At 32.0% G+C, this 27564-nt stretch overlaps 3 protein-coding genes and 1 long non-coding RNA gene across 7 annotated transcripts; 1 reads left to right on the top strand and 3 right to left on the bottom strand.

Moving 5' to 3' along the window:
- Positions 1-3266: 3266 nt before the first annotated feature.
- Positions 3267-8202, bottom strand: LOC110807551 (uncharacterized). Of its 3 annotated transcripts, none has more exons than XR_002538494.2 (4): positions 8045-8202; positions 5682-5997; positions 4895-5594; positions 3267-3573 (listed from the first exon to the last, which is right to left on the bottom strand). It is a non-coding gene; the product is annotated as an uncharacterized LOC110807551 (long non-coding RNA). The 3 variants fall into 3 exon arrangements; XR_002538495.2 differs by having other exon boundaries at positions 4895-5123; positions 5336-5594; positions 5682-8197; XR_002538493.2 differs by having other exon boundaries at positions 5682-8198.
- A 1110-nt stretch (positions 8203-9312) lies between these two features.
- WRKY49 (WRKY DNA-binding protein 49) lies at positions 9313-11213 on the bottom strand. Of its 2 annotated transcripts, none has more exons than XM_022032691.2 (3): positions 10822-11213; positions 10558-10704; positions 9313-9818 (listed from the first exon to the last, which is right to left on the bottom strand). In XM_022032691.2, the coding sequence occupies exons 1-3, from the start codon at positions 11052-11054 to the stop codon at positions 9416-9418; spliced, it is 783 nt and encodes a 260-aa protein (XP_021888383.1). In that variant the 5' UTR covers positions 11055-11213; the 3' UTR covers positions 9313-9415. The 2 variants fall into 2 exon arrangements, with proteins under 2 accessions (XP_021888383.1, XP_021888384.1); XM_022032692.2 differs by having other exon boundaries at positions 10558-10701.
- An 8858-nt stretch (positions 11214-20071) lies between these two features.
- LOC110807526 (laccase-2-like) lies at positions 20072-22790 on the top strand. The gene is made up of 6 exons (XM_022032667.2): positions 20072-20383; positions 20494-20645; positions 20777-21021; positions 21103-21228; positions 21341-22294; positions 22375-22790. The coding sequence occupies exons 1-6, from the start codon at positions 20270-20272 to the stop codon at positions 22503-22505; spliced, it is 1722 nt and encodes a 573-aa protein (XP_021888359.2). The 5' UTR covers positions 20072-20269; the 3' UTR covers positions 22506-22790.
- On the bottom strand, positions 22725-25528 carry LOC148240322 (protein FAR-RED-ELONGATED HYPOCOTYL 1-LIKE-like). Its single transcript, XM_088209152.1, has 3 exons — positions 25372-25528; positions 23226-23917; positions 22725-23110 (listed from the first exon to the last, which is right to left on the bottom strand). Exons 1-3 carry the CDS (start codon positions 25416-25418, stop codon positions 23037-23039), a joined length of 813 nt encoding a protein of 270 aa, XP_088065278.1. The 5' UTR covers positions 25419-25528; the 3' UTR covers positions 22725-23036.
- Positions 25529-27564: the final 2036 nt, after the last annotated feature.

The following is a 27564-nucleotide window of genomic DNA, read 5'->3' as shown; positions in this document are numbered from 1 at the left end:
ATATCCGTCCTTATATATATTGAATTAGATGTAAGAAGAATAATTAATAGTATGATATATTATTAGTCACGATCAGTAAGCTAATATTTTTATTAAAGAATTTATTTTTATAAGATTTAAATCACGGAAGATATAATATGTGAGTGTTATCTCAGATAATTTGCGATGAAATTAAAAAAATATAAAAAAAAATTATCTTATATTTAAATTGTATTATAATTTATATATATACATATTTGATATAACATTATTTCTATATCATTAAGATTTTAGAACATAATGTTATAATTAAATTAGTACTTTACATTTTGTAATATTGTTGTAACGATCCCGGAAATCCAAAAGGAAATATATAATAATTTAAGTGCGGAAGCAAAATAAAAAGATAAGGTTTACATCTCTTACACAATGACTTAAAATTACTAAACAAACATTATGGAATGAATCATCTGAAAGAAACACGAGAAATACGAAAGATAATAGAAAATAGAAAGTATTTAACATCTACTCGCAATCTTTCTGCAAATCAGGCTCTGGAACCAGGTCCTCTTGATCTGAAATGGTTAGATAATGAATGAGCTACGCTAGTCCAGTAAAGATATCACATTATAACACCAGCACAGAAGTAGAGGTTGGTAGAAAATCAAAACAAATAATGGAGCACTAAATTAAGCAAATTCGTTTATCAATCGTAAAATCATTTACAGTTCACTTACCATTGTAGAATTTATGAAAACAACCTATAAAGACAATAATATCATACAGATCATAACTTTATGCACCATCAGTAACATAGAACATATCATAAATTCATATTCATTAATAATAAACCAAATCATAACCGTTTTTTGTTTTACCAGCCTACTAGTATTCATGGGAGTTTATAGGGGTGTCCCTGCTACACGTGAATTATTTTCCTTAACAATCTTAATTACAGAGTCATCCCCATACCTCGTCCGGTACGAACACCAAGACATTAAACCTCGGTACCCCGTCCAGTATGAGGGTGAAGTGGCTGTCCTCATACCCCGTCCAGTATGAGCGCTAAATGACCAAGTCTTCATACCCCGTTCGGTATGAGATAACGTTCACAATAGGGTTCCCTATGAATCCGGTCCGTCCATCATCTTCCAGGATATCTAGTGAGACTGTCATCTTATCTGTTTATTAGATCACACCCCTTTTCTATTTTTCCTTAGTCCCCATTATCAAATCAAACATAATCACATAAATAAATGAACATGCATCCGGTAATGCAATCATATCTTAAATCCCAAAATCAAACCGTGGTCAAGTAAAGCAGTAATACATGCATTTAAACCATAAAATAGATAAATCAGATACCATCATGCTTTTAAACTGTAAAATAAATCAACAGAGAACAATGTCTGGTTCAGGCTCTATTAGTAATCCGTAATTAATTATGCATATCTATTTAATTTGTACAAAATACCGTATTATTATTTATTTAAAACTTCAATTATATGATAGGAAATAGGGTGGGGGGTCTTTACTTGATTTGATGCCCAAAAGCTAAATGGTTTACTGCGCCTACGGGTGGTCCCTGAGTTCCCTGAATTCGTCTTCGGGAACTGAAACGTGCTTATGGTATCTACAAATGTCCCAAAAAAATCCAAAAATAGTCCCAGGGTCTACTCGGCTAATTTTGAAAATTCGACACGGCGGCTCCGCCGTGCTCTGGCGACGGCGATCCACCTCGGGTTAGTTGTTTTCGGCCGAATTCAGCCAAATTTATATCAATTCCTACGAGAAACACACTTAGGGCCATCGGTTGGTCGAAAAAATGTAGAAAACAAAAACTCACCGGCAGCGGGGCTCTCCGGTGCGGCAGCTTCTCCGGCTCACGTTGCGGTTGAGTATTTTGCTCTGGTCAACCTGTAGAGAAGGAAACAGTGATCACAACAGTAGAAAAATCATATCAAACGAGAATCGGGAAGGGTCTCATCAGATGCGTTTTCTGAAATACCCCGCGGCGGCGCTGCCAGGCTTTACCAGTGTTTTTCAGCCAATCGGCTAGTTGTTTTACTCCGATTTGGTCATGAGTGTATTTAAAATTAAATTCTGAGCAAAAGATAAAATTTTTACCTCGTTTGACAATCGAAAATTTCTCCGGTGCAGCGGCGGGTGGTGGTGGTCGGCTCCCCGACGGCTGGGTTGTCTTCTCCAGCGAGGGGTTCTGGTGGCTAGGGTGAGGGTTTGGGTGCGGATGGGGTTATTTATACCCATCCACTTTTGATCTGGGTCGTCCATCGCTTTTGATCTAGACTATCTGATCACGATTAAATAGAAAGTGAATCTGGACCATTCATCACTATTCAATCTGTGTCGTCCGTGCACGATTCAATTTGGACCGTCCGTGTGTGATTCAATTTGGGCCGTCCGTGCGCGTGGGAACGGACCTCAATCGTTCGATCGCGCGCACGCGGATCGCTCACGTGACTCCCCCTCGCGTGGCCTCCCGCGTCAGCGCCTCTGCCACCTGGCGCGTCCTGCTTTGTCGGGCCTACTGACCGGGCATCTGGCGTAGCGCAATTTTTTTAAATTACGTTTTAACCCCCAATTTTTGATTTTTCTTTCAAAATACTCCCAGAACATAAATTTTTCACACATTTTTTTTTAAAATTATTTTCAATTTAATCATTTATCAATTTTTTACCCATTTTTTCATTAAATTAAAATAAAATAAAATAAATAAATAATAATTATATTTTTAAAAAAATAAAAATAAAAAATAAATGTTGGGTATTACAATTGTAAATAGTGTGATAAATAAGAACACCCTTTGAATATTAATTTACATATGTAAAAATTAGAGCTAACTAAAAGAGATATATATATATATATATTAAATACAATTGTTATAAATATCTACTTAGCTCTTCAATCTAAATAAATTATACAAAAATATCTAATAAAAATCAGTAAAAACTATATTTATTAAGTATAAATATTATAAGTTAATTATTTGCTGCTATCATTATTTATCATACAAAAACTAAAATAGTTTAACTAAGAGGTAAAATAAATAAATATTTTACATACAATGTATGTATTGGGTCATCATAAAAGTATTATTTATTCACATTATTGCTTGTTAGCTTATAATTAAATCTAGTGTATACAATGTATATAATAATAGCTATAAATTCAAATTATACATTCAGAAGAATTTGTTCTAATAATTATCAAAGATATAATATATAATTATTTATTATATATTAATACTTTAAATTAATAGAAATAAATAATTAAATTAATTATATTCCATGAATATTTTTTATTTATTGAATCATATTAATAGGGTGTGTAGTCGAAATACATAAACTAAAAAATAATTAGTTAATTATTTATTAACACTAAACTATATATATATATATAATGAAGAAAACAATAAAATTAAAAAATTAAAAACTAGAAACTACTTTTATACAAAAAAACAAACCCTAAGTTTTGCTGTGTTCTTCAAAAGCAAATAGTAATACGATAAAAAGTCTTGAACTCCACTACGAACGGCTCAGCTGCATGCCCCCGTTTTGTCTCTAAGCTTCAAACCTGAAACCATAAGTTTTAATCTTCCAGATTTCTAACTCAGTTAAAAGCTTCTTTCAAATAATCAGACACATAAGATGTCAACTTCAAGAGATAAACACCACAAAATAAACACAATGAAAATCACCACACCGACAGAGACTAATGTTTTAGAATGTAATGATTCATTACCACATAATATATATATATATATATATAACTTTTCAATTGTATACCTCACTTTGTATCATATGTGGATGTGGAGACAATTGAAAGCAACTAAAAAATTCTCCCTTTTGTCTAAAAGCTTCCTCTTTAAGCATCTTAAAAATGACAGTTTTGATTATTTATATTTTAAAACAACAGACTTTTAGCGTACAAGTGGACGATTAATAAGTAAAAGTTTTATTCTAGACTCTGAATTTAAACTCGGGAGTTTTGTAATTTGATTCGGTAAACAACTACCCAAAAGTCGAAGCTAATGGAAAAAATATCTAAAGTCTATGATTAAACTACATCCCGAAACTATTCCCACCCTTTCCCTGATAATTTTGGTGTCTTTTGGTTTCTTAATCTTCAAACCCTTGTTTGAATTGATCCTTGTTTGTGGGTTCAATTGACTGGAAGGGTCTAATCATCTTGATGTAGGATTTCCTTCTTAAGCAAGAAGTAGCTCTGCAATATGAGCCACTTCCTCTTTGTGCTCTTTCATCAGGTGTACTGTGGTTTCTGCCTCAGCCACACATTCTCTTACTGTCTGTCTATGATTGCACCAGTTTTGGTGCTGTATGATTTGGTCATCTCAAATGTATTTATCACTTCTCAAAGAGAGGAGACCCCCCCCCCCCCACACTGTCACTAAAACCACACACTGGCACTTGGCAATTATTATCTTGGTCATGATCACTTTCTCCACATCATTCTGAGCTCCAGCTAAAATCTTCCTAATGGAACCTACTTGAGACAAGTCACAGTTCCAAGATAAAATGGCCTGATAACCCACCTCAAAATAAAGAGGTACCAAGTCTACACCCCAATAAATATTGGCCAATTATTCACACATGGCCACGATTAGTAATATTATGTGAGTAACTGAGACGCAGCATGCTTAAGCCTATGGAATGAACTGTACAGGAAGTTCAAGGTTTTAAGAATGGCCATCAGTCCATGGAATTTATTTTATGTCTTGCACTCTTCCTTTCATATTTAACACAAAGATAGATAATTAAAAACATAAACTAGATGCAGTTAATTCCTAATTGGAAAAGCGACCAACCCCATCTGTAAATTCAGGAATGCTAGCAAAGAAAAGAGAAGCAATCAAAAGGGGCTGATAAGTCATTACCTGCTCAGTAGCCCAACCACCCAGTGTCATGCAAGTGATATCAAAAAGCTGCTCCTTTTGTCATCAAAGATTTTCATTGAACATACTGGGCATATCCAAATGATGCAGTCCCACATGGAAGGATTTTAACATTAAGCAAGGGTTCTGCATGTTCAAAAGACCAACCAGCTACAGCGTATGACCAGATACATGGTGAGCCATAGTCCTCCTTTCTATCAAACTTATAACCCTAGGGCAGAAAAACATTATTTTCTTTCCATCTCGTCGCTATATAAAACTAGTTAGTCAACAAAGTGATGGTAATGAAATGCTAGTTTATAGTTTTTATCATACTTCCGATCAATTGTAAAAATGAAATAATGAGAATCAGCAGGACAAGTAAAGCAACATACTGATTACTCGAATGAAAAGAAAACTAGAAAAGCCAAGAATAGAACTCACATCATCATGTGTATCCATCCATTTCCAGGAATAGAACTAACTGACCAAGCAAATGGAGATTCCAACTAGGAATCATGCATATATTGGCTTTCTTTAAGAACATAGAAAAAAGTGCAGCTTAAGAATATGAAGTTTTTGCAAACAGCAATCCATCGCACCTTCTTCTTCCAAACTATCAAATACTATATCCATAGCTGCTACAAGTTGTTCCATCTTTACCTGTGAGCTCTCATTCCTGGCATCAACCAGAGCAGCTCAGCTGCAGACATTATATCAGCATAAAAAATCCAGGAGCAAGAGCAGCAAGTTTTTGGGAGTAATAGAATGGTACAATATCAAGTTTTACCTTGTCTGGATAGATCTGATCACGAACTTTAACATCGAAAGTTTTTATCAATTCTAATTTGATGATCGAACCGACCAGGCCTTAACAATGTTTTGTCCAAAATATCAGGCATATTTATGTCAAGCAAGCACAAATCGTGGTTCTGTATCCATACATTTCCTCAAGCAACTGGTTTAGAGTACATTTTCCGTTCATCACAGCCTCCTCAAATGCTTTGTTATTTGTTTCCAAATTTAAAGCACAAACACAATTGTGGTTTACAGTACTTTCACGTTTTTAGTTTGCCTCATCAGCCAGCTATATCTTTAAAAACCACCTGGTTCAGCAAATAAAAATCAAAATGGTATTGAAGTGACGCCTTTATTTTCATTTTTCAGAGAAAAGAAATAATGAGCACAAAAGTAATCCAAAGAAAAATCAATCTCTACCCCTTACTAGCCGTGTCTCTATGTGTTCTTATCTATGCTTGTAACATTTGCTTTTCCCACATTAAATACTCTATGGCCACCTTATCTTCTAGGACCTCCAAAGCCACTCTTTTTTCTTTGGCCCAAAAACAGAAGGATAGCACATTCAAGGATGTTGGCGCAAAAACCTAATCAATTCATGATATCAATTCACTTCATCCACATAACTTAAGGAAACATAATTATGGGGATCTACTCCTAAGAAGTCTCGGGCTTCCTCCAGCTTCTCCTCAAAAGGTTCAAGACTCCCTGACTTCTTGGCTTAAATTTCTTCTGCAACTCGTAACACTAGTAGGACCATCTGTGGTATCAACATCGGTTTGTAATTCTTGTTTCTGTAAGCTTCTTACAAATGCTTTTGCAACTGAATTCTTGGAAATAACAAGTCTACCCCCCAAACCAGATTCAAGGAACTAGTTTTTAAACTCTTGAAAACAATATGAAGAATACATCAAACAGTTGCCAGGAAACTTCTAAAAAGCACAGATTGGAAAAACGCAAACACAATTACCATAAAAAGACACCAACTTCCAAGAAATCATCTTACGAATAATGCCATGTCTATCCCCATAGGTCCTTAGGAGACGCAATATTTGTGAATTTTCTGGGTGGTAAGTTCGTTTTTCGCTAGGTGTTTATAATGCATTAGCTCGCATTTGATCATGCCATAGACTGCTAACTCTCTTACAGGGTATATATACAAGGAACATACTGCAGTAAGAACAATTCAAAATTTCATGCTTTAAATTCCTTTTACAGAAATTTCACAAAGACTAATTGTAGGAAGTTGACTTTCAAGCATATATTGAGTTCTTAATGCCCATCTTTGCCCCCAACCTCAAAAAATAAATCCTGAATTTCCAAATGAGGCAAGAACTGAACAAGTTCTTAGATGGCACAGACAGATGTCGTAGAGACAATATTGAAGGAGAAACTCAGAAATTAGACCAGTCTGTTTTAAACGCATCAAATGACTAAAAGATTGTCTGATAAACAACTCAAACAGCTGTCGAGGACGAACTGGGGGGAGGAGCTAAAATTTCTTATCTGCCGCTCCTCATGGGTGAATATAAAATTCTAGTGAAAATAATACAGTAATTACATTCTGAAAAAGCTCATAAATTAATGGGAATTCCCCAGAGTCACCTGCAGAAGAATGCCCCTAAGAATCACAAAGAAATTTCAATCCTACAAGGATTCCAATGTCAATATAGAATAGAAATTACAAAGTATTAACACCACACCATAACTACGCACAGCGAAAAAGAAAGAGATTTGCATTGTCGATCAATGACCATGAGAACATCCTAAAACAGCAACATTCAAATAAATCGGTACCTTATTTATATGAACAATTACGACAAGTGCAAAAATTAACCCTACATTGCCAAGTTTTCCAAGTAGCTAACTGTTCATAACTAACTAAGTTGTTTCAACACACATGACTCCAGATTTATTTAGCAGATAAGAACGGAAAGACAATAAAAGTTGGATAAACAACCAAATAACGAACGTTCTGCTTTAGGCATTTCGCCTGAGAGGGAATATATCCAAAAACCAAGCACGTATTCAGGCTATAGCAAGCACATGAACAACAACATAATATATTTCAAGTTAAGCTTCACGAATTTGAGTACGACTGCAAAAGAAACCCCTCCTCCAACTACTAAAAGTTCACTTTGAACAACAATAATGATTATCGCACCAAAATCACAGTGTAAGATAACTTCAGCAGCCTCGGCTTCTCGTCTCTCTGCCTTTGGAATACTCATTTTTTTCACAACAGAGTCCTTGCATTACATTTACTGGATACGACATTCTTACACAATTTAACAGTGCACAGAATCAAAACTATGGGCAATGAAGAAAGAGATAAAAGAGGAGAAACGAAATTACTCTCTGCAATTAAGCACGGACAGCGCGAGGAAAAGAGCAACCGAGTCTCGAGAATTTCATTACAGCGAATTGCCTGGTCGGTGATGGGCGATCGGAGAAATGTTAGAAGAAAAATGGGGAAGAAAAAAAAAACATTTATTTACGGAATTACCCACTTTTGAGATATTTCATCCCTTTAACCAATTTTGATTAATCTTGAATTAGTGGAATTATGATAAGATTAAATGGAATTAATTTTATTAATAATTAGATTAATCACTTAATTTTCAAATCAAGAATAACTTTTAATTAACTTCGACACAAATAAACGGGAGAAAAATTAAAGAAAAGTACCGTAACGATAGAAAATTTGTTATTTCAGTCGAATCTATCGTAAACTCTCTCTTCTTGTGTTATAAATAAGATTTTGAAAATACGTATTAGTAATTTCTCTTTGGAACGTGATCACTCTAAAATTAAGAATATATATTATATTTATATTAAAGCTTCTTTTAAATCACGAGAGACATGTTTGATGATACTATAATATTGATTTTTTGAATAAATTTTTACTGTAAGAGATATTTTTTAGAAAAAAAAAAAATTAACGTTTAGTTCAGAAGCAAGAGAAATCGTGAACTCCTTATAAATCTTTGAAAAATCATGACCAATGAGTATGGTTTTGATTTTTCTCTTTTAAGTATAATACTTGGAACATAATAATACATACTTCTCGGTATGTTAAAACGAATCGCATGATATTAGATGTTTAAATAATGTAGATATCGTATGCCTGTAACTAGTTCTTTTTTTTCTTTTCTAATGTTCATTTAGTTAAATATCGTGATACGATCATGTATTTATATAGTATATGAGAAAAGTTTTCATTTTTCATTTTGTTTGGACGGTGATCTTTCTATCACATATATTTTTATAAGTAATGAATCTTTATAATAGTTTGATAGTGGATTAAATATCATGGTAGTTAGTAACATTAATCTATCGTTATTAAACATTAAGATGTCTTTGGTTAACACCTCGTGAAAAGTGTGCACTATCATGTGTTCTTATATACACGCACCATCACACAACCAGATGGCACATACGAGTTCTTTGCTAGCATGTGGTCAGGTTACCATTATACGAGTGTCATCTCTAATTTGCTAGTCATCATCTATTGCTAATAACACTCATATATCTTTTGATATATCAAAATTTTATTGAAAGATTAATAAATTTCTCTAGAGATTTATGTTTAAAGTACTACTATGTACTGATTGATAATAGTATTATATATATAAACAAAATATATATTATTGATAAATTGTTATTTATTTTACATATATATATATATAACAAGCAATAAGGTTTAAATATATAACACGTACAAATTCAGCTAATGGTGGTGTTAATGCATAAATAAAAATGTGAAGGAGCAGAATTAAAAGAGCAAGTAAGAGAAGAAGGTGAAATGGACGAGGAGGACGAGGACGAAGAAGAAGAAGAATAAGAAGAAGAAGTGGTATTGGAAGGGTGCCTTACAATTAAAGGCACCATATCTTCGAGCAGTCCAAGATTTTTTTGGCTTTCATCTTTGTATGCTTCGATCTGCGAGTTTAAGTGTATCTTCTTGAACTTCTTTGTGGGTACAGTTTTATCGGGCACCAAAGAAAATGGATACACAAAGTGTAAATGGAGACCTTCGTATGTAACAATCAGAGTGTCTGGCTCTTCATTCGACTTCTCCACTTGTTTTTTTGCACTGCACCTTGGGTTTGTACACTTGTAATAGCTCCTGATTGGCATTAACAGAAGACGTCAAATTAAAATAACATTTAAGAGTAGAGTAGTTTTCGTATCTCGTGATTTAAAATTTTTCGTATTCAATGTAAGTGTTTCCTTTTTATATTTTTAGTACTTATAATTCGATCAAGAGTAAGATACTACAACAAGTTATAATTGTCTTAAATGCTCAGTAAATATAATGTATACAAAGTAAGTTTGTAATAAGAACAAACCAAACACAAAACATAGAATTCGAATATACATCCTCGTAGCAAAGGATAGAACCACTACTAACCGATACATATATATATATATATGTGTGTGTGTGTAGTGTTTTCATGTGGGTAAGATGGTAAGGATGCTTGGTCCAATAATTTCTTCAAATTGAGATATAGCTAGGGAGATATTTACAAGGTGTTATAGTTCTCTTTCAATAGTATTCAATGTTTGTGGGTGTAGTTGAGACCAATGAAATGGATTAGGACACTAAACGTTGAATAATTCATACTTGGATGGCTTATGTCTTTTCAGAAAATCAATGCATGCCTTATATTCAATGGAAAATATATACGTATAAAATATAATATATATATATATGTATGTATACCCTTTATTTTTATTTTCTTACCCTAATTGCATAAGAAAACTGTATTTTTTAAAATATATATATATATGTATAAGTAGTTTTTAGAATTTTTATGTTATTGAATTGAAAGATAGAAATATGAATATATATATATATATATTACCTAGGATTTGGGCTGTTCTTGATAGATTTCTGTCCATATTTTCTCCATTTATATCCATCATCAGCCATCCCATTTCCACAGCTCTTGATTTTTAAAGTGTACTTACTTTCACTCTGCCTGAATCCCCTACCCATTGCTGGAAATCTGCTAAAACACAAACTTATAATATCAAAACAGTATCCATACATACATATACATACATATATATATATGTATGTATGTATATATGGAGAAAGGAAGGAAGAAGGAAAAGTCGAAACTAACCTGCGAGAAGCTGTAAGCAACAAAGCATCTTGAACGTGCTGAATTGTTGGACCTGAATAGTTATATAAAGTTGATGAGATGAGATGAGAATTAGATTTAGATTTAGATTCGCCATGATTAATAACTCTGTGATCTTTCTCTACCACCATGAAAGGTGATTCATTGTCAAGAAGCTCATTCACCAGCTCCTCTCCCCCGTCAGAACAACTTCTCAGATTCTGATCTTCCTCCATTTCAACTCACCCCTCCTCTCATATACTATATATATATATATAATACATAATATTATATTATATATACTTATAATATATATCAATCAAGAAGACGAAGAAGAAGAAGAAGAAGAAGAAGAAGAGAGTGGAGCAGATGGAACCCAACAACAAGTTTATGTGGCCTTCTCACACTTTATATTAATAAACACTTTACTGTGCTATTGCTTTAGGGATAAGTTGTTTCGCTTTGACTTAACTTCTTCACAGTTTACTTTCCATCTAAGTCAACGTTTAATTCAATTTGCTGTACTACATACATATACGTACATACGTACATACATACATACATATATGTATAGGTCACAACCTTTGTAATTTTAAGTTTCTCTCTCATTAAAATTTACATTAATTAGTCTTCGTATTGTGTCAAATTTATATATTTTACGTATTTTAATCAAAAAAATTATATTATAATTAGTGCTTATGTATCAAATAATCAATAACATGTACGTATTCTTATTATAAAAAATATAATAATGTTTGAATTTGAATTGGGTTTGCTTATTTTTTTATTAAATTTATATATTTTACATATTTTTATTAAAAAATTATATTATGATTAATATGTAAGTATCAAATAATTAATAAAATATATGTATTTTTACTATAAAGAACGTAATAATATTTGAATTTGAGTCGGGTTTATATATTTTTTGTGTATTTTTATTACGGGATTGTATTATAATACATACATGTATGTATGTATGTATGTATGTACGTATGTATTTATGAAAATTAGTTAGGAAAATAGATTGTGGTGTAATTAAAATTTGGTGTGACATTTGTCGATTTACATTGTTTTTGATGGGACGAGAATGGAAGCATCAAAGGTGGACCAAAGACAGAAAAGTCAGACTAAACATCCAAAGCAAGCAAAAAAAAAAAAAAAAAGTCAACTACTATATATATTTTTATTAAATTATTACGTGAGGCAGTTGAACATCACATTATTAAATACATAATATATACTTTATATATACATATATATATATAATTTTTAATTATGCATAATTAATTACTAATACCATGATTTTTTAATTAATTTATATATTGTGTAATTTGTAGATGCCATAAACTTTTCATATAAAATATTAATTATTAATTTTTTATTGGTACATGAATTTATTATTATTATTTTTATTTATTAATTAATTTTACTCATTTAATTAATTAATTAAAATTATTTTTTTAAATTATTAGAAAAAAATTAAATATTTTAAACGAATAAAATATATCAAGAACTAAATTGTAATAAAAAATATTACGAATCAAATTATAATAAATATTAAAATTAAAAAAATATAGTACCCACGAAATATACGATATGAAATTTAATATTATAAAGTAATACGAATTGTATCGAATTTATTGGTACATGAATTTATTATTATTATTTTTATTTATTAATTAATTTTACTCATTTAATTAATTAATTAAAAAAAAATTAGTACCCACAAAAGATACGATGTGAAATTCAATATTATAAAGTAATACGAATTATATCAAAGTAATATCTGACACGAAATAGTAATATACGACACGAAACGATACGGTACGGTACGAGAATATAAACGGATGAACTTTGTTATGGTATTTATTAACATACCACACTAACATGAGATTATACAAGTTTACTCTTGAGAACAACATAAACCATATAATCTCATAGCTATATAAAATGGTATGAATATAATATGTATACATATATATATATATATGTGTAAAAACCAAATCATACGATACATTAGACATGGTGGTGGGTATGGTCAAATTGGGGGCAATAATTTTGACCCATGTGCCAGAAATAGACAATCAATATTGAATCTCACGACACAAACCACTACAGCCAGTAGATAGATACAGGTGATATATATACAAAATTTTATCTTCAGAGCGAGGAGATCTTGGAAGTATACGGCTTTGACTTTTTTAACACGGGGGAAAAAGTCCACGCTAGTTGACAAAATTTGATTTAAGCTTCACCTCAGCCGGAAGTGGGCGCAGGTTAACCTATTTCTTATTATTTTTTATTATTATAATTATTCTGGAAATTTCTTGATAAAAACAAAAAAAAAAAGGGTGGGGAAAAAGACAAAAGAAAAAGTCAACCCTTTATTGGCGCGGGCCTAATCTGCGAGTGGTTGGTTCGACACGTGTGAATGGGAAGCTTGGTTGTACCTTTCGTTGAACGTCACGTGTGGGAAAATCTCTCTTGGGTAAAGCCATAAAGCGCTTCTCAATTTCTTGGAAGTATAAAAATTAAAATGAAATTTTATATAAAATTCAAACGAAATTTCTACCTAATATGTTTGATTGAATTTGGAGTTAATTCTTTTAATTTTATGTTATTTTATAATAAAATTTAAAATATTTTCTACGAGAATAAACATATTTATAAATAAATATTGATATCTTGCGATCTTTTGTACAATTCATATTTATTTTTAAATAAATTTTCGCGACAAGTAATCGTTTTGTACAATTTACATTTATTTTTAAATAAATTTTTGCGACAAGTAATTGTTTCGAGTCTCTTTAAAATTGTATACATATATATATATATATACATGGTTGATGATATGATCATGTTTAATGTCATCGTATAATGTTTAATTGCGTGACAATTAAGTGTAATAATAAATATTTGATTTATTTTAATTTTTAATATATATTGTTGTTTTGTTTTTATTTATAAACTAACATTTAAATTATTTTTATAGAGTAAGTTGTATCATAACATTATATATATATATATATTACAATAATTAATCATCTGTTTGGATGATGATAAGTGGTAGAATTTTAATGTATGATATTTTACGGGTGTGAGAAAATTGTGTTTGTTTCAACTTTCAATGGTAATAAATGGTATTTAACTGATAAAATTTAGGATGAATTTTTAAACTACCGAATTGACGGTATTTGACTGGCCATTCGATTTATTTTCTATTATATCCCCATCTAATTTAATTAATTTCATATGTGTCTTGATAATTAAATTAACGTGATAATATAACTAATTATTATTTATTTTATTAAATATAAAATTTTAATTTGATTATGTATAATAATAATTTATTTATTTTTTCCTCACATACTTTTTTTATACTATTTACTATTACATATAATATGTAGAGATAAATTAATAATTTAACTAAAAATACAACCATACCATCCTATCATCAAAACAAAAAAATATCATTAACATACATTAATATATCATCATCCAAAAGTAAAAAAATTTTGCCATTACAATATTGTGTTATTGTCATTCAATTACTGACATTACTATACGTTAGTTTTAGGCAATATGTATATATTGCCTAAAACTAGCAAATATATAGATATATATATATGACCGGAGCAAAACATCAAAACGCGACTCGCGCCGAAGAAGCCTCCGCACCTGAGAGCACCGCCGTCGGTAAGTCTCGGTTTTTCGTGATTTTTTGGCCCACCGAGAGCCCTAAGGTTGTTTTATCGCAGGGACCAATGCAAGTTTGGCTGAATTCGACCGAAAACGGCCAACCGTGGCGGATCGCCGCTGTAGGCAGCGGCGCCGTCGCCGTGCTGGAATTTCGATATTGGCCGAAAGGGGTCCTATGTCTGATTTGAGATTTTTGGCACACGTGCAGGTACCGGTAGTGCGTTTCAGTTTCCTGAAAAAAATTCAGGAAATTTAAGGACAGCCCGTATGTGCACCGTAGAGCCGATTTCAGACCCTGAAACAAGTAAGGATCTCTCACCCTACCTCCTATCACGATATTAAAGCTTAATAAATAATTAAATGATATTTTGTGACTTTATAGATATGTATAATTGATTGAGGTTGCCAATGAAGTCCGAATCTGATACATTGTTGGTCAGTTGTTGTTTGATTTATTTTTCAGTATTAAATGCAGTATAATATTTGATGTAATTATTTTATAGTCTCGTATGCATCAATCATGGTTTTTTTTATTATGGTGAACCCGATACTGTATTATCTTGTTTGGTGTCAATTACTGGTTTATATGTTTGTGTATGATTGGATGATTGAGACCAAAGAAAAAGGCAAAAAGGTTATGTGAATTGATAAGTGGATAATATGGACAGCCTGACTAAATATCCTGGGAGATGATGGACGGACCGAGTCCGTAGGGAACCCTACCGGGAACGTGATCTCTCATATCGGACGGGGTATGGAGACCTTATGTGTTTTGGCGCCCATACTGGACGGGGTATGGGGACGGCCCGTTTCACCATCATATCGGACGGGGTATTGAGATTTATGGCTTTGACGCCCATACCGGACGGGGTATGGGGATGGCCCTGGAATCAGGTTATTAATGTTAATGGTTCATGTGTAGCGGGGACCCCATATGGATCCCAATGTATACTAGTAGGCTGGTAAAAGAGAAAATTTATTTGTCTGATTATTGAAGTGCAAAAGTATGACATGTGTTCTGTTACAAAGTCGATATGATTTTATGATGGTTATAATGTTATTATTTTCATATGTTATTTTCATGAATCTCACCGAGGTAAGTGGACAGTAAAAGTTTTTATGTTAATAAATGAGTTTGTTATAAATTATGCTCTATTGGTTGTTTTTGTTTTCTACCGACCTTTACTCCTGTGGCAGTAAGATAATGTGATGTCTTTACTGGGTTAGTGTAACTCATTCCTTACTTAACCATTTCAGATCAGGAAGACGGAGTTCCCGAGCCCATTCCACAGGAAGACGGCAAGTTAGACGCCTAAAGACTTTATAATTCTATTTATAGTTTTTATTTTGAGTATCTTTTTTAATTAACTTATTCTTTCATGTTTTGAGTACGTTTTTTGTTATTGTGTAAGGGATGTTAATCAAAAATTTTATTACATTTCCGTATTTAAGATTTTTAATACATACATCTTCATTTAAATCTCGGGGCCGTTACAGATTCTTTCTATTTTTTTTGTATAATTCAATATTTATTTTTTATTATTTCAACACTAATTTTTAATTTTATGCCATTTTTTAATTCTCACATTTGAAGCCTTTTTATATTATATTTCTAATGGGCTTCTAAGTCAAAGCCCATAATCACCAAGTTCTTTGAAGTCAAACATTCAAGACCCCCCCCCACCCCCAAATTTTTCCCGCGCAAACACCGACTTACTTTACAAGTTGGCGCCGCCCATTTTGAAGGGTTATTAAAAAAATATTTTTAAACGCGGCTCTTCGTGGCCACGTGGACGCTCCACGTCATAAGACGCCAGCTCATGCTTAGCTGTCATGGATCTCCGCCGCACGATCGAAATCTGCAAAATCTCCCACTTATTTTTGAAAATTTAAAAAATTTTGAAATCAGTATAAAACCCTAAACCCCTTTTCCTTCGCCCATCTCTGCTTCTCTGTGTTTGATCATGGAGGTGAACGAGAGATCTGAGCTGATGGATGGAGGATGCACTACTCCACGACACAGAGAATGTCAGATCCCGCCAGCCACCGTCTGTCCACGGCCTCCGAAGAAGAAATCAATGGCTGTCAACAAGCGAGATCCGCCTAACAATGGTTATTTCCATCCTCCTGATCTTGATGCTCTGTTCGCTATGGCTCCTCCGCCGATAGCATGGGCCTAGTAACTAGTAATCCGTTTTCTTCTTTCTTATACTGCGGTTATGTGTATATATATGCAGGATTCCATCTGTATCGTAATGAGGAAATAAATTAATTAATTTTTTTTTCTTTTATGCTTTCGTCTTTTGTTCGTCTTTCTCTTTTCTTTCTTCTCTTCATAGAAAGCAGATATGTTTCTCTTCTTTACCGGAAATATGTTTAGGTTTCTCTCATTTCGGTTGAATATTCTATTCGGGACGATTGTTTTTCAGCTTCTTCTTCCTTAACACTAAGGTTATGAACATATATTTCTTTTGAGTTGTAATGAAATCATGAATTGATTTCTTCTTCTTCCTTCTCTCTGTTTTCTCTTTAAGCTGTCTGTTAACACTCCTGTGTCTGAAACCAGATTGGTTGTTTTTTTTTTTCCCTGGAAATTGTCTCATCTCAGTTGAATCTTCCATCTGGGTCTTGAAAATATTAGTGATTTACTAAATTTAATCAAATTGATCGTATAAAATATTAGAAGGTAGTTTTGACCAATCAATTTCTAGAAACACAGATGAAACGACATCTGAACCCTCAACACTCCACTTCAAACATCTTCTCATCGGATGCAACGTCTCTGTCTCTCCTTCACCAACTTAGTTCTAATCTCCAATGCTTCAAATGAAAATATTATATTTTCATTTCTTTTTAACAACATATTTTAATTTTATGTTGGGTACATCCGAATGCTCTTGTTGTTTACGACTAGTTGGAGTTCTAGTAAATTTTGGATTAAGGATCTTGTGAGTATATAGTTTCTGATATATACTACATATATATTTAATTGTATTTATAATATTTATGTTTACATATATAACTCTTTTAACTTTAAAAATCTTCTTTATATATTTCGTTATAATTTTTTTAAATTCTTTAAATTTTAAATATAATTTCTAATGATCGAGAAGGAGATACGCAACCTAAGTATACCTAATCATGTATTTTTTTTTCTCAGACAATCAATTTCTTCACTATCCGATGGATACTCATCACTACCCAATTATTTAAATCTAAAAAAAATCTATTATTCACTTTCGTAATTTTTCAATTTTAATTCTTAATCTACCTTGATTGGAGAATCGTAATCGAGATTGTTATCGTGTACCTCTACGAGGTATGCTCCCATTACAATTTTTCTTAAACTCTATTCTTCTCTCTAGCTTCTACTAACTCAAGGTCATCGTCTTCGTTATACATATCAGCGTTAATAAATATAATATTACCTTATAAATGAACACGACTAACACTTTCTTTTGCTTAAAAAGTATCAAAAGACCTAATTTGATTTGAATCTATATCACCAGCATGCTCCGTATCAAATTTAACGTCACTAAAATAATGTGATATAACATTTAAAGTTATAAATATCTGATATATATATATATATATATATATATATAAAGGAATACACTGGCTTAAATAGTACATATACTTTCAGTTATATCAATAGTATTTTATTAATTAATTTCTGATTGTATCTTAACAAAATTCATCATTACGCAGCTACCAAGTAAAAACTAGTGAAGTTTGATCACTTCTATATATCCTAAATTAAATATACACGTCAAAGTTTCTCTCGAATGCTTTAACTCCCTATCATATACTTAAAACTTGTTCGGTGATGAAACCTCAAATCAACATATACATCGTTAATTTATGTATTAATTTAATAGTTTAAAAGTTAATTACTTTTCACTAACATTTACATTCTAACATATAACAATCAAATGAACACAAAATTTCATTAGAAGGATGTGGTCCACAAGAAATTTAGACCCCTTCCGAAGACCAAGGCTTACCTTTTGTAGTTTAAAAGACTGACGACGCGTGAATGCCTCGTAGCTATTGTTTTAACTCCTACTAATGGTTGATTAAGGAGATTTAGGTTTTATCAAAAGAAGATAATTCAGAAAGAGATTTGGACTATAAGGATGAACCGTTCAAAACCACTCGTAGTAACCACTTCGAGTTAGAATGGTATGTTAATGTCAACTGGGAAAAAAAAGTATGTCAATATTATCCAAACGGTCGTTCAAGGGAACTTAACAGTATCAGGAATTTTATCTAGTAGAGCACGTAGAAATATAGTTAAAAATTTAGATCTTAACTGAACGCAAATTTTATATAATTTCAAATCTAATCATTTTAAGAAATACTGAAATACTTAAAGTTTTTACGAATAAATAAATAGTAAAGAATATATATATATATATATTTATATATAAATTGATGAAAAATAAGATGAGGTGCAATTACAAATGAAAATAAAATCTTAAAAGCTACCGAGTCTTATGAAACAAAATCCCAAGATTGACATGGAAGTAATAATGTTAATTAAGCACTTATGATCACTTGCTTACATACATGTATATATATATATATATATATTTGGATGGCATTACCCTTTGCTTATATGAAAATCATGTGTGTATGTATATATACAATTTATTCACATATACAATTTTTTTTTTTCATTTTTACTAAATTATTTATTGTAAATTATTCATGTTAATTTCGATATTTAATGGTAAATTATTTTGAAAATGACTCACTTTTATTATTTATGTTGTAGTTTGATATTCTTCTATGCGTGGGAACAATATATATATATACACACACACACATATATATATATATATGTGTTTATATACATAGATGCCTATACAGAGGAATATTAAAGTTAATTCTAAAAATAAAATGAAAATTGAAGTAAACCAGCCGTTGTAGTTTCGAGTTAATTAGTATGTATATATACACACACACACACACACACACATACATACAGCCGTTGTAGTTTCGAGTTAATTCGTATGTATATACACACACACACACACACACACACATATATATATATATACACATGTAATTGTACGATAAGGAATTTTAATTTTAAAAAAATTAATCTTTAATTAGGCAGGGGTCCAATAAATAATCTTACTTTATCAGCACTCTAAAATTAAGCACGACCAACAGCATGGGGCAGACAACAGTTGGATGATAGGATAATATATATATATATATATATATATATATATATATATTAAAAAAAATGGAAATTATAAGTTCCCATTTATTATAAAAATGTTCTTATTTTTTATCCTCCATAAAAAATATATATATATATATTCATAAAAATACATTTTTGAAATAACTACACTACAAATAAAACATTAAAAATAATTTTTAAAAATATTCTAAATTTCATAGTTATTTCCACAAATATTTTTTTTTTAATTATTAATTAAGTTCTATGTTTTTATAAATACAATACATGTAGATTTTAAAAATTTAAATTAAAAAAAAAACCAGTTTTATGAATTAAATGAAGCCATATATATATATATATAAAATAAAATTAAAAAGAGATGGTGAACCATGAAAGTGGCTGTAGCTTGAGCAAGATGAAAACTTCACCTAATCAGGACTTGTCCATATATATATATATATGTATGTATGTATGTATGTATGTATATAAAGCCTCAATATCAGTTTTGTGTCACTACCCACATTTGATCTTTTCTTGTCTTCACCAAATCACCAGGCGATGATCATGGCTACTCCAACTCTTCCTCCATTGCCAACTCTGCTCTCTTCTTTTTGTTTTTTACTGCTTTTAGCAGAGTTTCAGGCAGCCATCACAAGACACTATACCTTCAATGTACATTACTTCCATTCCTCTTTTTATTCTTTTCTTAAATATATATACATACAAATATATATATATAAAAGAGTTGTGTAATGATTCTATGGTGTTTGTTGATTTGAAAGATTACATACCACAATGTTACAAGACTTTGCAAGACCAGAAGTATTTTGAGTGTTAATGGAGAGTTTCCTGGTCCAAAGCTATTTGCAAGAGAAGGTGATAGAGTCATTGTGAAAGTCATTAACAGTGTCTCTAACAATGTTACCATTCACTGGTATGACTTTTTTTATTTTCCTAATTCAGGATATTTCATCTTATTTTATTAATTAATTGAACTTAAAACTCAGATGGGTATGTGTCTCTATACCTGTGTGTGTGTGTGTGTGTGTATATATGTATGTGCAGGCATGGAATTAGGCAGCTAACCACTGGTTGGGCAGATGGACCAGCTTATATAACCCAGTGTCCCATTCAAACTGGGCAATCCTACACATACAATTTCACCATAACTGGGCAGAGAGGAACTTTGCTATGGCATGCTCATATCTCATGGCTGAGAGCAACCATTTATGGACCCATCATTATCTTCCCAAGGAAAAATGGAAGTTACCCATTTGAAAAACCCTACAAGGAAATCCCTATTCTTTTTGGTATATTTCTAAGAATCTTTATTAATTTGTTTTTGATTTGGCACCAAATGTGATTAAACCATTTTATTTTTAATATTACAGGAGAGTGGTTTAATGTAGATCCAGAAGCTGTTATCAGTCAAGCTCTTCAGACAGGAGGAGGACCTAATGTTTCAGATGCATACACCATTAATGGCCTTCCTGGTCTACTCTATAACTGTTCTAAAGGTATTTATCTTCATCATCATCAGCAAAATATATTTAAGCTCTACCCTAAAACTACATAGGAAAACTATAAGAGTATGTATTGATTGAATAAACGGTGTTTGTTGATTTGCAGATGTGTTCAAGCTAAAAGTAAAGCCAGGGAAGACATACCTTCTCCGATTAATCAATGCTGCACTCAATGACGAGCTCTTCTTTGGCATCGCAAATCACAGTCTCACAGTAGTCGAAGTTGATGCATCTTATGTCAAACCATTTGTGACTGACAAGCTCTTGATCTCCCCGGGACAGACCACAAACGTACTTCTCCACACCAAACCATATTTCCCAAATGCTACGTTCCTCATGGCTGCTAGACCTTACTTTGTTGGCCAAGGCACTATCGATAACACTACCACGACAGCCATCCTTGAATATCACCATCCTTCAACTCATAAACACTTTCCCTTAATTAACACAACTCTGCCTCCAATCAATGCCACCAGCTTTTACGCGAATTATACCTCTAGATTACGTAGCTTGGCCAACAAAAACTTCCCGGTTAATGTACCAAAGTCTGTGGACAAAAAGTTCTTCTTCACTGTAGGGCTAGGATCCAACCCTTGTACTAAAAACACAACCTGTCAAGGACCAAATGGCACGAAATTCGCAGCCTCAGTTAACAATGTCTCCTTTGCATTGCCCTCATCAACATCTATCCTCCAAGCTTATTTCTTTGGAAAATCTAATGGAGTCTACACCACAGATTTCCCTGTAAAACCTTTGATGCCTTTCAACTATACAGGTCAACCACCAAATAATACTAATGTAAGTAATGGAACACGTACTGTCGTGTTGCCCTTCAACACGAGCGTGGAGTTGGTGATGCAGGACACCAGCATTCTGGGTGCTGAGAGTCACCCTCTTCACCTACATGGGTATAATTTCTATGTTGTTGGGCAAGGTTTTGGTAACTACGACCCTAACAAGGACCCTGCTAACTTCAACCTCGTCGACCCTGTTGAGAGAAACACAGTGGGTGTGCCTGCCGGTGGCTGGGTGGTGATCCGGTTCATAGCAGATAACCCAGGTATGAAAATTTTGAGAATTGAAACATTGTAATACTAAAGATGTGATTTTGATTGCTGACTGACTTTTGGTCAAACACAGGGGTTTGGTTTATGCACTGTCATCTAGATGTTCACACAAGCTGGGGTTTAAGGATGGCTTGGATTATCCTGGATGGACCCCAACCCAATCAAAAGCTTTCACAGCCACCCTCCGATCTTCCAAAGTGTTGATCTTGACTGATCGTGATGCCGAAATTAGCCATTGAGATTTTTCCTTTCCCTTTTCAAGTTCAATAATTGTGTTATTTCTTTTTTCGGTTTGGTGGTTAAAGACTGAGAGAAAGAGATATGAAGATCGGATGATTTAGTTTTGTCTAATGTAATAATTTATGAGCTCTCATGTTTTTTGTATATAACTGAGGGTTTCATGACAACACAATCCAACAGTGATTATAGTCAAGCATATAATACATATAATACAACCGGCTTATAAATCAAACATATACATTTTAAGTATCTTAGCCTTTGCATTTGTGGAACTAGTCCTTTATGGAACTAAAAATAGACCCAAAAAAATAACAGTTTAAGAATAAGGGAAAAGCTAGATTACACTACCTTACACCTTCTCCAGCAATGGATTCTAGGATAACCAGAGACAAGAAAGCTTCTTTCACACTTCGATCTCTTGTCTGATGAATCACGTACAACCATCACCTTTATGGAGTATATACAGTTTACATGCTGTTGCACGAGTCGGCTATGCTACAACATAAGCATAGAAAAATACTGCTCAAATTCTTGATCAATGGTTGGTTTCCTAGAGCCTTGTTGAGCATCTGTATCCAAAATGTCAGTAAACAAAAGGTCAATCAAGCTATTTCTATCACATTCCAAATTCCCATCCCCTTCCCTTATTTCAATAACATGTATTCCGGGTTAAAAATATTTTACCTTTGTTAACACTCCATCTTCCAGAAGAAAGAACGTAGACATTTGGATTTGTATCATTAGAGTAGAGAATCTCTTCAATTTCCTTATATTCCTCTATACTTTCTATCTCATACCCGGAGCAAATATAATCCACATGACTTTCGGTTTCCATTAAACGATTCTCAGCATATTGGTATTTATCATCATCACAAGGACAACTCTCTGAACTGGCAGAAGTTGATTTATCTTTGCCACTAACTCCTTTGCTCATGGTTGGACTATCCCAAGAATTACAGAGTTCCTTGGAACTGGAGAAAGGCCAGTTAGATGATGAGGATGGTGTTCCATCATATACCCATATCTTAGCTTTCTCTATTTCTGTTTCCGTTTTATGGTCCTCCGCCACATAACTGGAATATTCATCACGTTGAGATACTGAGTAGTATGAATCTTCGGCAAAACTATTGCTGTCCTTTCCTGATTCAGTTACAGATACATCATAAGTGGCTCCTCCCAACGTTTTTCCCTTGGTGACGTGTATACAGAAGTCGTCTACTGCTTGGTTTCCTCGCAATAGAGGGAAAGGATTTGACGTTAAGCTTCTGTTGCAACATTTATGTTTTGGAATTGGTAGGTCAAATTGCTCGGCCTGTAATTTTCTTTTCTTGCTTAAGTCCACCATGTCCATATTCACTATTGTGTTGACATTGAAGCTGAAAACAACAATTTAAAGTAATTGAATATAAAACTAACATGGTCTATAAGAAGCTCAACTAAAAATGGAAGACTGTATATCAGTATTACATTAATCCAAATTTTAGATAATTTTTATACCGACAGAAGCCTTTAAAAACATAAAGCTCGGCTTTTGACAAAAGGCTACACCCAACAATAAGGTTTTGTTATCAAGGAGAAAGAAGGGAGCAGAATCGGATAAGGTTTAAACCATAGCATCGTATAAAAAAAATGCTATGTTGGTCACGATGCTACGTCTTTCGAGAATCCTAATCATACAAAAACAATGCTATGATAGAGATACACATAAATTACAATGATATTTAAGTATAAGGCATATTTATCCCTCTTTATCGTAAACCAGTTGTAACAGCTCTTCAAGCATTGTGATTTAGAAGGTTACTTGAAGATTTTTCTCAATTACAGGATGTTGCAACTCAGCAAGTCTGCAATTGCTATGGCAAAAAACACAGCTTTCCATGGAAGAACAAAGCATGGAGACATTCGACAACACTTTATTTGAGAGTTGATTTTGGAGGAGACGTTGCTTTGTTTCCACTTCAGGAACATAGCAAAAGTATTTGCATTTCTCTACTTAATCGGGTTTTGTCTTAACAGTATTCTCATTCCTATTCCATGAAATATATATCAAGCTGGGTTTTTCCTCGAATATCTTAAAAGGAGACAGGAGTATAAAAGAATGATCAGATCAGATCATTAACACCCATACCTATATCACTTCCTATTTGTATATATACTACCATACTAAATCATACACAAAATCTAAAACTTAGTTGTCAAAAGAAATTTTATGTATGTGTATGTGTGTGTGTGTGTGTGTACATATAAACACACACACACATATATATATCAATCAACAAATAAAATTTAAGACAACATAATCAGCTTCTGAAAGGAGAAGAAATCGAAAGAAAGAAAAGCAAACCTCTATGTGTATATACTACCAGACTAAATCATACACAAATCTAAAGCCCGAGTTCTTAAAAAAAAGCTAAATTTCACTTAGAAGAACAAGCTTTGACATATATATACATATGTCTCTCCATATATGTGTGTGTGTGTGTATATATATCAATCAACAAATAAAACTTAAACCAACACAATCAGCTTCTGAAAGGAAATGAAATCGAAAAAAAAATTTGAAAGAAAATCTCTCTATGTATATATACTACCAGACTAAATCATACACAAAATCTAGAACAGAGTTGTCGAAAAAAAAAAGCTAAATTTCACTTAGAAGAACAAGCTTTAACATATATACATATAGAGAGAGAGAGAGAGCTTCAACATATATACATATATGTTGTGTATATATATATATCAATCAACGAAACAGAACTTGAAATAACATAATCAGCGAAAAAGAAAACTTGAAAAGAGAAAGAAATTGGAAAAAAGCAAGCAAGTAAACCTCTTCTTAATCTCAGAGGAAGGGTTGTCGTCGTTATCCACTTCCATTTCGAAAGCTCACAGACAAAAAGTCCAGCGGCTGGAAAACCAGAGCACCGAGAATAAATCTCTACTCAGCTTGTTTTTGGTCAGAGGGGGGAGGGGGGCAGAAAGGTTGATTCGCAGAGATGGGAGGTGCAGAGCACGGACCAATAGATGGGCGGGATTATGGTGCCGGAGAGATTTTATTGGAGAAGGTGGAGTCCAGTATGGAGTGATCGAGTAGGCCGGAAATCAAGATAAAATGACCATGTTGAGTTCACGTGAATTTCTCCGAGCTGGCGCTAGATTCCTTGCAATGCGGGTCCCACTGTCTCCTCTAGTTAAATGATGGGATAACTTTTTATTTACATTTTATTTAAATTGATAGTAATTAAAAGAATTGTAATGTACGATATCTTACGAGCGAAAAAAAAAAAAAATATTTATTTTAATTTTTAATAGTAATAAATAGTATTTAACTGATAAATTTTGAATAAATTTTAAAATTATCGAATTGATAATATGTGAATGACATATTATTATTATTTTTTAATATTTTCATATAATATAATTAATTTTATTTTTATTTTTATAATTTATTATTTATTTAAATATAAATATAATTATATTAATAAATAATTTAATTTTTTAATATGTAATTTATTATTATATAAATAAATAAGAATAAATTAGTAATTTGACTGAAAATACAATAATACCATCATATCATTCAAATAAAAATATATCATTAACATACAATCGTTCAAACATAAAAAAATTTTATCATCTCCATCTTATGTCATTGTCATTCATTTACTGTTAAATACATTAATTAACTATCACTAAAATTTATTCAAATAAGGTGTTAAAGGAAAAATTAGTTTATATAATGATATATATTGATTTTGATAGCACAAATTTTTTATCTTTTTTTGTATTTCTTAAAAAATCATGGCACGGTAATTACTTATTATTACGAGCTTAATGATGAATAGTTAACATGATAAATCTAGAGATTAAAGTCATTAGATTATGTTTGAATATTATAAATTCGAACTTTACTAAAAATATATAATAATTCGCTAAATTTTGAGAATATTATGGGATAATGGAGACTTAATGAAGTGTAGAACTTAAATTATTAATTTATTAGTAAGAATAATATGATTAAATTAGATCTAAGACCAATAATTTTAGTTTGGGACATAATATAAATTTTTTTAATTGGAATAGTTATAAAGAATTAAGAAATCAGACATATTTTTTTATCGCGAAATAGTTTGTATTTTTTAATATCAAATGTGTAATTACATAATTAACGAGTCATTGATCAAGTCAACTGATGGTTTACCACTTTGTTGTCTATCACGGGCACGGTGTAATTTTTTTTTTATTAATTATTTTTTATGATAAAAAAATTTAAATATTTCAATTTCGTATTGTTAAAAATTTGTAAGGAAGAGGTAGGAAAAACCTCTTTGGGAATTAAGTGCTTAAAAAAACACTTGAACTTTTGAAGTTGGGACACCTTAAAACCAATGTTTGTAAGTTATGAAAGTATGTACCTTAGGCAAGTGATTTGTAAGAAATAAAGTTTGAAGAAAATTGTGAAAACTTCTCAAAATTGTTAGCTTGAGGTGATAACTTATGCACTATATAAAATCAAATTTATAATCTTTCTGTATAAATATTTCATTTTCATATTTTTAAAAGTTTAAAACAATAAATAAAACAGTCTGTTATCGACGTCAGTTACGTTAAAGTGAAGAACATAAAAAAAAAAAGTGAAGGTCTGCATGTCGAGTGTCCGTCATTGTCTTTCCCATCTAAACCTTCATGAAGAGAGGAATCCTATGAAATTAAGTACTTGAAAAAACGGTTAAACTTTTGAAGTTAAACACCTTAAAACCAATGTTTGTAAGTTACGAAACTATGCACCTTAGACAAGCGAATTGTGAGGAATAAAGTTTGGCATATTAGGAAGACAAGCCTTTGAGAAACTTGTGAAAACTTCCAAAGTTGTTAGCTTGAGGAGATAAGTTATGCACAAAATTGGGTCGAACCTCTACGAAATCAAATTTATAATCTCTCTATCCTTCCCTCACTTGTCTATACTTTGCACTTAATTACAACTTGGGAATTAATCTTTGCTTATGATTTATTGTGTTCTTGT

This window comes from Carica papaya, chromosome 8 (genome assembly GCF_054855325.1).
Source record: "Carica papaya isolate Zhongbai chromosome 8, ASM5485532v1, whole genome shotgun sequence".
Lineage (NCBI taxonomy): Eukaryota > Viridiplantae > Streptophyta > Magnoliopsida > Brassicales > Caricaceae > Carica > Carica papaya.
Note: the sequence above shows the minus strand (reverse complement) of the source record. Positions and strands in the feature narration are given on the sequence as shown.

Bases quoted from the DNA above. Each gene is read 5' to 3' on its own strand.
- WRKY49 (XM_022032691.2), bottom strand. From the start codon at position 11,054: ATGGAGGAAGATCAGAATCTGAGAAGTTGTTCTGACGGGGGAGAGGAG. The intron at 10,705-10,821 runs GTTAGTTTCGAC...TTTGTGTTTTAG, and splicing joins TTGCTTACAGCTTCTCGCAG to CAGATTTCCAGCAATGGGTA. The intron at 9,819-10,557 runs GTAATATATATA...AATGCCAATCAG, and splicing joins AAGAACAGCCCAAATCCTAG to GAGCTATTACAAGTGTACAA.
- LOC110807526 (XM_022032667.2), top strand. From the start codon at position 20,270: ATGATCATGGCTACTCCAACTCTTCCTCCATTGCCAACTCTGCTCTCT. The intron at 20,384-20,493 runs GTACATTACTTC...TTGATTTGAAAG, and splicing joins CAAGACACTATACCTTCAAT to ATTACATACCACAATGTTAC. The intron at 22,295-22,374 runs GTATGAAAATTT...GGTCAAACACAG, and splicing joins GTTCATAGCAGATAACCCAG to GGGTTTGGTTTATGCACTGT.
- LOC148240322 (XM_088209152.1), bottom strand. From the start codon at position 25,418: ATGGAAGTGGATAACGACGACAACCCTTCCTCTGAGATTAAGAAGAG. The intron at 23,918-25,371 runs GTTTACTTGCTT...TGTTGTTTTCAG, and splicing joins TCCTCTGAGATTAAGAAGAG to CTTCAATGTCAACACAATAG. The intron at 23,111-23,225 runs GTAAAATATTTT...TTTTGGATACAG, and splicing joins AAGATGGAGTGTTAACAAAG to ATGCTCAACAAGGCTCTAGG.